The sequence below is a fragment of the Mytilus edulis genome, chromosome 11 (assembly GCF_963676685.1).
Source record: "Mytilus edulis chromosome 11, xbMytEdul2.2, whole genome shotgun sequence".
NCBI lineage: Eukaryota > Metazoa > Mollusca > Bivalvia > Mytilida > Mytilidae > Mytilus > Mytilus edulis.
In genome coordinates, this window is record NC_092354.1 from 51,875,752 (window position 1) to 51,891,391 (window position 15,640).

A 15,640-nucleotide genomic window follows, 5' to 3' on the forward strand; every position below is an offset into this window, starting at 1 on the left:
ATATGTCTTCCATCTTAAAGATTGAAAATTTTAAAGTTGACAATTCGCAAAATCCCGAAACCTGGATTAATATTTGTAAACAATATTCATTTATTATTCCCTGAGTCACTTCACCTGTCAAATTGGCTTACTTCTGAACATCATATAATTTTCATTTATCTTTTATTTTTTATTTGTTATTTTATATGCGTTTTCTTTCATAAATAAATACACACCGATATAACTGTTTTCTTGGATAAGTGTTACTTTGCATATGTCTGTTTAGATCTACATATTTTTATATTATTTGCTTTTCAGAGAACAACTGGAAAGGCACGTGGACAAGATTCAACAAAGGTGTTGAGAGGAGATTCTCCCAGGTAAAACAGTTAAGACATATATTTAAAAATGCAACTGGAAAAAAAGCATTTAAAAATAGTTGACATGTTGCTGGGCATGGTAACACAATTAGACACATAAATCCAAAGAAGACAGACACTATAAACAACATTGTCATTGTGCCAATTCAGTATTTGTACTTGTACTTGTATTGTTTTTTAATAACATTTTGAGTACTAGAAATGAATTGCACAAAAAATACATTACGTTAATTTCCAAAAGTCATTTGCTCATGCTGAAAATTATCGATAGTAGACACATTAAAAATCCTACTAATATAATAATTTAGTAGCTTCAAAATGTTAATTGATTCTGTAAACTCGCAACTAGTTATGTTCAACAGGTAAATACTACGTTGTATAATTCCCTGAAGCAATTTACTTGTCAAAATGGCCTACTCCTGACTATCATATAATTTGCATTGATCCATTTCAAATTTCTCTCTCTGTATATATATTTTCGAAAAAGAAGATGTGGTATGAGTGCCAATTGGACAACTCTCCATTCAATTCAGAATTTGTATAGTAAAAGTAGACAACTACAGGTCAAAGTACGTACGGAATATTGAAACTTTTTCGGAAGTCCATCCTATTTGCAGGGTCACTGCATAAAAAATATTATAGTTCCAGATAATTTTTAAAAATGCGTATTTTTATGAAATATTATCAATTTAATTATGTTAGGTTTAAATATGTAACTTTGTTTTAGTAAAACAAAACTAATAAGGATAAAAGGTAAAAATTTGTATTCATACTGCCATAAGCTGAAAACAATAAGTTTTAAAAAGTCCACTTGAATCACTGAACAACAAACTATAAATGGCATTATACTTTCTAGTTTAAAACAAATCAAACAGATACATATATAAGTAATATATATTGTGTTGCACCAGCAAATATTTTTGCCTCGTCGACAAAATTTTTGTTGACGTTAGCTAAATAGCATAATATAATTGTTGAAAAATATCAAAATATTGATTGTTAATTTGTAAAATATAAAAAGAAATTTGTTTTATGTGTATTTATAATTGTATAAGAGGTAAACTCAGAATCAAAGACACCATTACATGAAATTCCAACATTTTTAGTAAATTATACCACATATTTGATTATTCATTTAGATGGTACCTTAAATCGATCATATTCTTAAGATAATTGTATGGAATGTATCGCCAAACTGCCATCGGTATTTAACTATATTTCTGCATTTCACTGTAAATAGTTATCAAAGGTACTAGGATAAATTTGACCACATTTTTGATAATTATATTTGATGTTACCTTAAATCGGTCATTTGCTTAAGAAATGAATCTAATAATTATCAAGGACTATATACGTCCCTGTAATTATGTATTGACAATTGTTATACAAATATTCTTTGATTTTTAATTCGTAAAATATAAAAAGTTCCAGTTCAACTGGAATGTGTACAGACTACAAGTATTTAGGCCTTATATTTTCTGCTTCAGGGGTCTTCTACCGACCGTGCCAGTATAGGTAGTCAAGGTCGTTAAAAACTTCCATTTGTTGTTCAGGGGTCTTCTCCCGTGGGAGACAGGATGGAACAAAAAGAGTATAAAAGGCTATTATTAACTATGCAAAGATGTTACTCGTTCACATCCAAAAATTATTGCCAGTCTACATCTATTTGATCACATGATCAAACCTATTTCTTTATATTACTCTGAAATTTGGGGTTCGCTTAACCCAAAGAGTAGTAAATTTGTCATTTGATCAAGAAATCGGTCTCGTATGTATTGACAATTATATTAGAAGTAAACCTTGAACCAACGACACCATAATATGAAATTGCAACATTTTCAGTATATTGTACCACATATTTAATAATTCATTCAGATGGTACCTTAAATCGACTATATTCTTAAGATAATTGTATGGAATGTAACACCAAACCTGCCATCGATATTTTGATATTTTTCTGCATTTCACTGTAAATTTGACCACAATTTTGATAATTGTATTTGATGTTACCTTAAATCGGTCATTTGATCAAGAAATTTGTTTTATGTGTATTTATAATTGTATTAGGAGTAAACTTAAAACCAAAGACACCATTATATGAAATTGTAACATTTTTAGTAAATTATACCACATAATTGATTATTCATCTATGTGGTACCTTAAATCGGTCATTTGATCAAGAAATTTGTTTTAAGTGATTGATTGATTGATGGTTGCTTAACGTCCAGTGGCAAATATTTCATGCATATTCAGGACGAGAACAAGTTCACAATAAATACAATAGGTAGGTTGATACAAAAGAGGCCATCTGGGATGATGGTCAAGGAAATTTGGACTGCCACTAGAAAATGAGGGTATGTGGATAGGGACAGAAATTTTGCCTTGCAACAGGCCACCTACGGACCCCTCAAAGAGTTGTGACCCAGTCACCCTTGGGGGTAGAAATTTGTTTTATATGTATTTATAATTGCATTAGAAGTAACCCTAGAACCAAAGACACCATTATACGAAATTGTAACATTTTTAGTAAATTATACCACATATAAGATTATTCATTTAGATGGTACCTTAAATCGATTATATTCTTAAGATAATTGTATGGAATGTATCACCAAACTGCCATCGGTATTTTACTATTTTTCTGCATTTCACTGTAAATAGTTATCAAAGGTACCAGGATAAATTTGACCACATTTTTGATAATTGTATTTGATGTTACCTTAAATCTTTCATTTGATCAGGGAAATGTTCTAATATGTATTGACAATTGTTATACAAATATACTTTGAGCTAGTCCACCTTTATCTTACAATTGCAACTTTTGTTATTAAAATTTACCACTTTTTTGATATTTCATTCATATGTTGCCTTAAATCGACCATATTCTAAAGATATGTGTGGAGAATGTAACACCAAACCTGCCATCGATATTATAATATTTTTCTGCATTTCACTGTAAATTTGATCACATTTTTGATAATTGTTTTTGATGTAACCTTAAATCGGTCATTTGTTCAAGAAAGGAGTGGGTCCGGTAAGGACCGATTTTGGAAAGAGGGCACTAAGTTTGATGGGCCTCCAGGAGAGGAACTATTTCAGCCAGTCTTTACTGAGGATGAGACACGGGCGGCCTTATCCTCTTCTATTGATATGGAGATTACAAGACCTGATGCCTGGCGCATAACTTATGTGGCACCAATTTACAAGTTGATAATGTTTGGCTAAGGCCCTTTGTTGTGTTAAGACATTTAGTGATTTTTCTTGTTGCAAGCCAGGAAATAGTTTCAATGGAAATATTTCATAATTTGTTAACTTGTTCAGAAGTTCAAAGTGAGTCATGTTTGTTGTTTCTTTTCATAAATTTCACAGGGCTTAAAATCGTATATACAGCCGTACCATTTCAACGTTTAACTGCTGCTTTATTTTTGTAATAATTATCTTAAAATGTTTTAGATAGGAAGTAAAATAGAATTTTATTGATTCTCAGCTGATCGAAATCGATCGCCATGTAAACAAAGTCACATGACCGTCTAGAGGTCTAGGAATTCGTCTGCTTTGCATTTCTTTGAGATTTTAGTATTTTTGCAAGATCAGTAAACGTGGAAACAAGAAATTCAATTAACAATTTCCTTTTAAAATTATGTATCTAAATGATATAAATGTGTCGCCCTTGGGTTATTTTTGCACTAAGCTTGTTTACAATGAGATTACGCCATTTTTGTATCAAAGCGCTTTACCCTAAACCATGTTTTGCTTGCCCGATTAAAATTTACGTAATGTACGACGTTCTAACCTATAGTCCCGCTTTTCTTAAAGTCATAGCTAATAAAGCGCAACACCCGGGCAAGCTGTTTAAAACTCTTAAGTAACTCCAAATTCATGAATGTTCAGGCAATTGCCCGGCATAACTTGTCCCACCATTTTTGTTTTCATTGTTTTGGTTGGCTATTACATGTCACGTGACATATACATTTATTATATAAGAAGCGCGCTTTCATAATATGGCGAATAGCTGCCGTGGCAAAATTCTAAAAGTGACAACAGTAATAATTTTCGTAAAGAAATAACAACACAGCAGAGGTATGAATATTTATTGTAATTTTAATACCATTTAGTTCTCAGCACATCAACCCACAGAATTTAAATGGAAAATAAGGATAACAACCGTCTGTCAGTTCCTACCTTGTCCAGTTACCCGAATGTGTTAATAATGTAATCCTGCAGTTATTCCCCATCACATCGACCTTTCTAACCATAGATAATTAATAAGGGACCATATATTAGAATTTTACTAGGATAAACTGTTACTTTCGGCCTGACATAATTAGTTACATGGATGTGCCAATTGTTGGTATTTAGATGTTCCAGTCCCAATTTGGATGTGCCATCTCAATATTAAATATAGATTTTACTTACTCTGATTTATCCATGCTTCATCACCAGGCTTAGTCAAGGGTGACTTAGTTATATAAACAATGTTAGAAGAATATATCTTCTTCCTGTACTTCACCATATTATTATATTTATGTGTAAATAAATATTTAGTCCTGTGGATTATGCATTATTGTTAGTGAAATAGAAATCTCCAGTAAATGGTAAATCAACTTACAATTTCCAAATAAGCAAAGACTGGTTTCCTGACTAGGAATGGATCCTTCTGTTCATTAATCATTTTAGTGTTAGTACACTAAACTTCGTAAAAGTAAGATTATACGTTTTGGGCAGTTGTCTTGTGGCTTGGCAGATATTTCCCTGTTACAGACAGGCACAATTGGTCCATAATGGTTGACCATCCAGACACACATATATATATACACACGTTTAAAATTGGTTAATACAGCAACCTTTACCGAAACTTACCCAAATGATATAATTATATTGAAGCCTACCCCAGGTCCCTTACAATATTTGTAATATCCCTATTACAGGAAATACAGACAAATTAGATAAATATGGAGTAGTTTTAGGAGGATAGATTACAAAATGCTAAAAACATCACATATTTAGCTCCAACACCAAGGGGTACATTTGAGCATTTAGCCCCAGTCACTTGTGAACTTTAGCATGTGAAGCAAGATCTTCTATCTGTATTTTTTATTGTATTCATACTTAGTCCCTTTAGCAATTGTGTTATCCCCAAGCATTCTGAGTGCAAGGACCATAACTCTCAACAAATTTCTAACTCTATCTGTTACATGTCATGATAAATCAATATACCAAATTTTAAATCATTATCTTCAAGCTGTAAGATAAAATGTGGAAAAAACTGATATGATCAAACGCAAAACTAAAGTCCATTTAAACTTTGTGCTCATTTTGTTTCTTAAGTTATGCACTGTAATAGCATCAATTCTCAAGTCTTCATTTTTTTTCCAACTAAGTGCATACCTAATATTGGATTTAAAGGATTTTAAAAAACTGAATTGAAGTTATTTTAACATTGTATTTATGTCAATTTTTTAGAAAGCATATAAAGCCTTATTTAAAAGCGATTCATTTGAAGAGTGTGGAACTTTGTTTCACATGAAGACAGCATTAAGGAGGAATGATGTGAATGGAAATGTAAAATCCAACTACAAAGCCCATGATGAACTGTTTCTGCTGATTGTTAAAGCATTAATTCACCTAGCATCAGATGAGATAGGGGATTGCAGGGAACAGAACAAAGACATTATCCTTAGCAATGTTTTTTTCATAAATTTATGGTTTGTATAATATAATAATTTTCATATAATTATTTCATTGGTTCGATAGCAAAAGTTATTACTATACATTTATGTTCATTGAATGTAAAGATTTCAAATTCTACCTGGATGCATGCTGACTGTGACAGAACCATGAAATCAAGTATTCCACATTCCAGGAAAATTGGTTCCCAAGAAAAAAAAATGAGTCTACACTTTTTAGAATAACATATTTATACAGCTAAAATAAAAGACTGGACGGTTTCCTATGTACACCTTATGACCAAGCTTAAATAAATTGTAGGAATGACCTGGCAGATATACATAATATATGAAGACCTATTGGTGACCTTCTGCTTTTGTCTGTTCTATGATCGGGTTGTTGTCTCTTTGACACATTCCCCGTTTTCATTCTCAATTTTATATAAATAAATACTTAAACAGAGGATGAGGAAGATGAATCGTTACACATTATAAAATTGTTTGTGGATGCAAATGAATATAAACAGTATTTTATAGGTCTAGGATACAGCACAGATGATTACATTTAAAACTACTTCACAAATTTAATAACCTGGGGTATGCAAATAATGAACATGAATGACACAGCAAAGGAGGGGGACATGGAGAGACTCATAATGAATATGAAGGGAAATGCAGCCTTTTTTACAGCCACTCAGTAATGAGTAAATATTTTTCTGAGTGCATTAACACCATCTTGCAAGTAGATCACCTTTCATCCCCTCATATGAAAATGAGACAGCTAGAAGGGGCATTTATTAATACCAAAGGGGGTATTGGTAAAAACTGACCTTGTGCAGGAGCACGCCATTAGAAAGGTTTAGGTAAGAAAAATAGACTTAGCGTCCAATCACCCATGTATTGTTACTGTAATTGTACTTATGTATAAAAGTTTCCTTTTGGAATTATCTCCCTTATACTATTGATCTAACTTAAAAAAAGAAGTTGCTTTATATTTCTAATTATTTTATTATTTTAAAACATTTTCAAATTTAATATCTAAATATATGGGATCGATATTGTCTTCATGTTTGAATTTGAATATAATTATTTGTAACAAAACACAATCAAGATAAATTTGTAAGGTGAGGTGATATGAACCTGAAAAATTTCATATTATACAATTGCACACTATGAATCTAATATTGCTTATGGCCAATTAAATCTATTAAAAAAGGGCTAATATATTACTTTCATTACTTAAGCAGTAAGATATTGGGAGTAATACATGCAAACAACACCTTGAACAGATTCATAATATAAAGAAAACATCAGTCACATCTGTATTACTTATTGAATATATTTTTTATTAATATAGGAGCAAATAAAACTGAAAATGGTTCCAGGAGAGCCAGCAGCTCAGCAGACATCATACATCGAATTAGAGACAACGTAGACCATCTTCTTAGTATACATAAGTTCACCTCAAGCCATGCCAAGAAAACTGCATCTAAAGATCTGGAAATTGCTATAAACATTTTAGGTAAAGTTCAGCCATTTAAATATGTTAAGGGAAGGAAATTTGAAAGTTTTAAAACAAATCAAAAATATCAAAAATTAATTGTTCAAAGGAAAGATCTAATACATGCCATCCATAAAAAAAATTCAGAGGTTATTTTTAAATTCATAAATTTTTCTATAGTGTGTTTATAGTTTCATTGAAAATCACCTGCCTATATCTACTGAACTTTGTGTCTCTATTAAAAAAATTAGAATACCTTATTTACTGAATGTCAATAGCATATACATCATAACCATTAATTGTTCAATGCATGTAAATTTCTCTCCACTAATACTGAAAATGTAAAGAAGGATAAAGCAGTTAATTTTACTAACCCATTACAATTATTAAATTTTATTTTTGAAACTGGATATATGCCGAAACAGTGGTGTAAAGGAATACTTATTCCTGTGCAAATAAAAATTATGTAAATGTTACTGATGATTATACTGATGCTATTTTTGCCTTACAATTAATTATTACTATAAAATATTGGGGATTGAAGAAACAACTTCATTGTTGTTTTATAGATTTTAAAAGTGCTTTTGATAACTTTAATACATTTTTTTTAAATCATAAACTTGCAAAATGAGGTATCAGTGGTAAATTTCTACCAAAAGGTCAAACAAGTATAGCCAAATCCGTGAAAGGAATCAGAGCTTTGCATTAGGGAGATACATTTTTTAATTTATAATAATTTCTATCATTTTGTAACAGCTAATTTTAATATTACAAAAAATCCGTACTTTCATGCCAGTACCGAAGTACTGGCTACTGGGATGGTTATACCCTCGGGGACTAATAGTCCACCAGCAGAGGCATCGACCCAGTGGTAGTAATAAAATTAACGGTACCAATTGTCTTGCACCAGATGCGCATTCCGACAATACATGTAAAATATGTCAACATTAAAATGTAACACACACAGAAACGGACTAAGCAATAGACAAAATCCGATGAGAAATATAATATCAAAACCAAATACATGAATTTGGAATAGAAAAGTACCGTGACACGTCTTATGGTTAAGGGAATTAACACTCAAATAAAAGATAAAATAAACAACACAAAGTTGAAATGTAACACACACATAAACGAACAATAATTTAACAATGGCCATATTCCTGACTTCGTACAGGACATTTTTAAAGAAAAATATGATGGGTTGAACCTGGTTTTATGGCATGCCACTCCTCGCACTTTAATGGCAATGTTAAATATAACATTGAAATGACAACATAATATTACAGGACTAAAACACACATAAATAGGAGAACATGTATATATATATATACTATTGATTACCTGCGCTCGCAGATGTGAAAATGAACGGAATACTCTGGTTTGAGTAAAGATAACCCTGATGGACAAGTTAGTGGTCGATTACGTATTATTTGATGAAGACAAAGATAATACACTTATAACCCTGCTTGTAATAAACACAATCATGATTAAAATTATGTTCCTTGTGATGCTGACAAGACGACCAATACTGCCTCGAATCCAAGGATATACATAGAAAGTCCACCCAACAAAGATAATGCATTAAATGTGACACTTCATAAAAATACTGAATGAAAAAGTAAGTTTTGCCTTTGAATCATTTCTTTCCATATATTTCTTTCTCATCTTAACTGAGAGTGATCATTTTGTTAAGGTCAAATATACAAGATTTGTGGTAAAAGTTACCATGTATCTGATGCCTAAATCTCAACCTTTTTGTTTTGTCATCTTTGCAGTAAATAATACTAGTAATTGATTTAGAATAATAATCTTCCCAAATGAATGCGAGAACAAAGAAACTGTACAAGCTTTCTTCAGAATAATTATCTTTACAAATGCTTGTCCCCCCCAAGGGCGACTGGGGAATAGTAATAAATACGGTCACTTGGTATTCTTCCGACCGGCAGTTAAACGCTTGCCAAAGTGGGGCGTCCGTTTGGCTGTGCGGAATGTATCAAGTTCGCAGTCACGTCCGACCAGTTTGGGACGTTAAATCCGATGACTCGTGTAAGGAGAAAACCAAACCATTTGTACTCAGAAAAAAGTTCATAACTGCAGTTTGGTTTCTATGATCTATGTATCTTTGCAAAATCCTTTCCTTTTGCTGGTGATCATAATAAATGGGAACAAAATGTTTATAGAAACGTATATTTTATTTCAGAGAATATGTAACAAGAGAAGAATTCAAAGAGTTACATAAAGAGTACAAAAGTTTCAGGGAACGCGTCATCATACTTAAAGAAAATCCAGAACCTACAGCTGAGCACGTAGCTGCAGTAGAGTCATTGTCACGACACACAACATCCACTGGTCACTTATTTAACGGGAAATCTTGCAATCAGTTAGAGGACGCAGTGTGTCATTCTGACAGCCTGTTTGCATGTGTACATTATTTATTACTACAACTGTTTACAATTGATTACATACTTAGCCACAGTGTAAGTGGCCAGGCTTCAAATAGCAAATGTATGTCCAAACCAAAATTTGATGCCAACCTTAATGACACCTTGGTGTCAATAGTTCTAAAAATATTCCAAAAAGCAACTAAATGTGAAATAACAAAGAGAGTGCAAGCTGTTTGAGAAAGTACTTGCTAAAAGAGAAAAAGTTAGAGAAATAAAAAAATAATTGTTTATACTTTTTTTCTTCTTTTCTTTAAGGTCTCTGAGACAACTGAGTTTTGACTGTTAGAATCATGATGTTTCAGATTGATCAATGCTATAACCAATTGAGATTGTGGCAGACTAGCCAGCTCCCCTTGAGTGACGATGGCCTGGTTAAACCAATATTTTCCACTTCTTAGTATGAACAAAGACTAGAGGGCTCAGAGTATACATAATATGCCCCAGTAAGATGACAAAACAGAGTCAATACTCATATTATATTAACCTTTTCCTGATTGACAAAATTGTTAAATGGCCTACCATGATTAAATGGAGATGGTTGACATGATGGTTTGACAATGTTAAATAGGCCAAACATGGTTAACCATGCGTTTGACAAAAAGTTAAGTCAGCCAAACATGGTTTAATGGAGAGGGTTCGGGCCATAGCTGTACAAAATTGTTAATTTGCCCACCATGGTTAACCATGGTTAACCCATCGATAACCAATGTTGCAAACATGGTTGACCCATCGATAACCATGGTTGACCATGTTTCTAACCATGGTTATTGATGAGTCAACCCATGGTCATCAAAACAATGTTGTACGTATACCATGGTTATGACTTTCTTTTTAACAGGGGTATAAGTAGGGATAGTAATGGAAAAATTATATACATTAAAAATAAAAAAATATCAGTATTAAGTAAGACAGATCACTTTTCCATGGAGAAATCACCTTTGATTGTTTAATTCGGACAAGAAATGAAAAGTACAAACCAATTTTAAGATTATTAAATTAAAGGTATTTTGGGGTCATTTTGTCGATTTGATAGATATCCAATTGTTGGACATATTACGAGTAAATTATTCTACAATCAAAGAGGGTCAATATAATTTGTTTTTACTGTTTTTGCACATGGTTAGATAGATATTCAAAATTCTGAAGTTTTTTTTAGATAAAAAATGTATGATGAATTAAATCTGAAGTCTCAAAAGTTCATTTTTTTTCATTTTTTACCCAAAATCTTAACTTTTAGACGTGCAAAATTGACCAATTTAAGCATAAAATCATTTGTAACATGATTTTCTTAGGAAAATATCATATAAAATCGGTATCTTTTAACGTATTTCTATCAAATGTGTATCATTCAAAGTCTCAATTCAAATATTTTTATTAAAAAAAAAATTTGGTGTTTTTTTTCACTAAAAATTGCATAAAATTGTCTTTATTCTAAAGGGAAATCTAAGATTTTTTTTTTCAAAATTTTTGAGTTGATTTTTTTATCTTCATATATTATTACAAATATTTTGTGACAATAAAATGAATATATAACTGTAAAAATAAGTGACAAAAATATTTTTTTGTTACCATGGCAACCAATTTAATGCAAAAATAAAAAATTGAAATTTCGTATTTTTCCAGGACAGCAATACTTTTTCTTTAATATTTCTACTAGTTTTAAGATACATATGACACGTCGACTTGATTGACTGTATGGAGTGCACCTAAATATGTAACAGAAAGAAAAAAACAGGCTAGAAGGGTATCAATGGAAGTGAATACAACTGTTGTTCTAATACTGTCAATATGAACTCATTAAATAAGAGAAAAATACCAGTGAAAAATGACACAGTTGAATTTTGATAACAAGAAGTAAAGAAGTTATGACATTATAAGTCAATATCTAAGAATGTTATAACATTTACGATAATCAGAAATGCTTCATTTGTGTCGTCTAGGTTTTCTCAAAGGGATTAATACCACATCTCCTTATTTTATAGGTTAAAGAAATAACAGCTCAAATATTATATAATTAACTCCAGGCATCAAGCTACGGCATTGAACTATATTTTATTCTTCAAGAACACTTTCAACAGATTTCTTTTGATTAGAAAGCAGATTGTCTTTCTTCTCTTTAAGCAACTGTTTTCTTCTTTCATTGGATATTAGTTCATTGTCGTCATTACAGGCCAATAACAAATCGGTTTTTTTATTCAGAATTTTCACAAAATTCAACATTAACTGTTCTGAATTAAATTTCTTTTTATCTTTAGAAAAGAAAAAGAGTTTGTGTTCAACATTTGGAAGGATAATCACACATTTGTAAAATGTAATTTGAGCTTTTAAGGCGGATTCTTTTTCATTTTCAGTCCTACATTTCTGGAGCATTTCAGTTACATCTTGGACTGTGTTGCATGGCTGTAAATTGAGCATTTGAAGTGTATCTAATGCAGTCTGTTTATTTTTTATACTTTGAGCATCTTTCCTTGCCTTTTCGGTTTCCTTTTCTTTTAACTTTTCAAGACGGTTTTGTTTTAATTGAATTTTACGCTCATGCCATTTACTGATAAATTCAGGCGCTCGTTTCATAGCTAAAGTAATTTTAGCATTTTTAATTTCAGGATCCATTAAATCAAGCCATTCGACAGTTTTGTTGTTAACCCACATTAAAGTAGCCTCTATGTGTTCAATGGATGCATTTGGTTTAAAGTGGCGAATCTGCTTAAAATCGGCAAAGTTCTTTTCACTTGTACGATTGTGTTTTGGAACCGTTAAAGATTCTTCACGTATTGTTTCGTTATCAGTACCATGACAACCTTCGGGTAACTGATTTTTTAAGAGGCGAGACACAGTAAGATACAGATGAGTGGACATTAAACTGGCTGATTCTGAAATCACATCTGTATCTGGTAATACATGGTTTAAAAATACGGCATCAAAGATGTCATCTTTGCATGGCGGAACTTCAGGGAACAAAACAGTTTCACCTGATATTAAGTCACTTGGATCTTTTGACCACTGTTTAAATTTATTTGTAATTGTAGAAAATGTTGATTTAAATCCAAAATGTGTGTTGCAACTGTTTTGCTATCAATAAGCCTCAGAAATGGAGTGGTAATAATTTGTCCAATAGTTGCCACCGATAAAATCTCCTGAAATATCGTTTTATCTTGAAGATCAGATAGCACAGACTTTTGAAGCATATTAAGGGATGATGATGACGATTTTGAGAAAAAATCAATAATATCATTTCTGTGATAAATCACAGCACCTGCATTTTCAAAAATGATATTGAATCTAGTATGTTCAAATCTTTTCAATCTACAAGTTTTTCCTTTCGAAAAGAGATAAGTTTTGAAATCTTCTGGGCAGCCAGACGATGCATTACCACCGGACACCAAAGCACTGCAAACAGTACGTATGCATCTAACAGCTGCACTGTCCTTGTCAGACCAACTTGAAAATGTTGGAAGTTGACTTCTTCCAAGTTTACCAGTGCCATCTGTTATAATTTTTTCATATTCTTTTAAAGCTTTATTGATACTATCTCCCATATTCGCCAAAAGGTGCAAGTGACAAAACCATTGATGTATTTCAGCCGCTTTTTCTTGTTCATTTTCTGACATTGTGTCCCAGTTACTTTCAAATTTTTGCAAAAGCTCACTCCTCATTTTAACAAATTCATCATAGAAATTTTTATTAACTATATGTTGATCAGACATCATGTTTTTAATACTAAGCATTAATTTTGCATAATTTTCGTTTATATCTTCATTTGATTGTGAAACTAAATTCGCTATCTCCAAAAAATTTTCTTTAATTGTTTCGACCTGAGTCTGTGTGTCACCTCGCACGTTTTCATTCATAGCCAACGATAAGTTTGCCTGGGGAGTTGTAATTTGAAAGCCCAAAAAGTGTCTCTGTGCGTCCGATGTACCATCAAAATGTAATGTGTTCGAATTTTGACTGCGTAATAATACTTCACCAATTTGCATTTTTGCTAGTAAGTTAGATTCCAAAATCATTCTTCGATTAGAAGATTCAGACGGAAGTTTCAATTCATCAACCCCCAATAAATGTTTAAGCACTGAGTTTATAGTTTGGCCGATATGTTTAACTCCTACACCAAAAGAATGCAAGTCTTGAACCACTTGACGGACAGCTGGAAGGTACTTCCCATCGGAAAATGTATTAATAGAAATTTGATCATCAAGAAGAACAGTGACCTGTTCCGTCAAACTAGCAATGTTCCTGTCTCTTTCGGAAACTTCTTTTTGGAGTTTTGATATCAGTTGTTTTTGTTCCGAGTCGTTTTGTTTTAATTCATTATTTTGTCTCTTATAGTAAGTTAAATGTTTTACTGTCTTCCTTTTTTCGGCTTCAACAGTTTTGGATTTGTCTATATCAAGTTTTAATTTCTTTATTTCATTCTTCTGTGAACAAATTACTTTTTTGTGGTAGCTTTCACGTTTTTGAGAATTTTCTAAGTTCGTGATAGTTGAATCGATTATTAGTTTCCTCCAGCTTAGCACTTTGAGTTTTGTACTTTGATTCAATTCGGAATAACTTTGATTTTAACGAATGTATTGTATGATCATTGTTATTGCATTCTCTTACAAGAACATCTATTTCCGTTTGCAGTTCATATATTTCGTCAAGTGCCATTTCATATTGCAATTTTAAGTCAGCAGCAATTTCAGATGAAATTTCTAATTCAGATTCCATATTTTGCATTTCAGTTCCTACTTTTGATAATTCAATTTGAAATTTCTTAAATGTGTCTAACTTTCTTTTCGTGGCGTTCAAGTTTGGTTGTTTTGTACTGCTGGTATTTGTCGGTAGAATAAAATTTGAATTTAAAAGGTGCTCTAAGTCATAATTTTTCTGATTTTTTTGTAATTTATCTCGCAGTTCAGTGAGTTTCTTATATTTTTGTCTAAGAGCAGCTACAGATGATGGTGGAGATTCCAGTTTGAAGTTTGGTAAAATGTGCTTGTAAATTTCATGTATAGTATGGTGCTTGGACATAGCAGTAAACATGGACAAGAAATCTCTATTTGTCATTCGACCATTAACAGTAAATTTAACATTACAGTTTGTATAAAGTAGGGATACTTTCTGGTTCAGTAGGTCAGAAGATTTGTCACATCGGGAAACAACTTTTAACATGTGCCGTTTCAAAGAATCAACTCTGGGAACATGTATATCTGGCCATATAATCTCAAGTGCAGTAATAATATTGTTTGGTGACAAATTCAAAAATTCATTTCTCTCGAAAATTGCAGATAATAGTAAATAGGTTATTTCCATTTTGTTTGTGCAAATGCCTATTTCATCTACTTGTAAATCTGTCAAAACAAAAGAAATGAGAAAATATTTAGATGTAATATATTTTGGTTTTCGTATCTAATAAATAATTGTTATTCAATTTTTTGCAGACCAGATTATAATTATAATTTATTTTATCGCATTATATTTTACTTTCTAACAAGATGCATGCAGAATTGAAGATTCTATCCTGTCTAGATTTTACATAGGATAAATACGGATTTTATTTTCATACCATGCAAGCCAAAAGCCTGTCCAGATTATAGCACAAATACCAATACCAACGAGAATTGGGGGAGAGTTGCTAGATTTTAAATCAAACACAATTTTCAACGCTTTAGCAATTCATATACATTT

The 15,640-nt window shown here is 31.7% G+C and overlaps 1 protein-coding gene across 1 annotated transcript; it reads right to left on the minus strand.

Annotated features, from left to right (window-relative positions):
* Positions 1-12,025: 12,025 nt before the first annotated feature.
* On the minus strand, positions 12,026-15,265 carry LOC139494362 (putative leucine-rich repeat-containing protein DDB_G0290503). The gene is made up of 3 exons (XM_071282527.1): positions 14,573-15,265; positions 13,387-14,388; positions 12,026-12,973 (listed from the first exon to the last, which is right to left on the minus strand). Exons 1-3 carry the CDS (start codon positions 15,263-15,265, stop codon positions 12,026-12,028), a joined length of 2,643 nt encoding a protein of 880 aa, XP_071138628.1.
* Between the last annotated feature and the right edge of the window lie 375 nt (positions 15,266-15,640).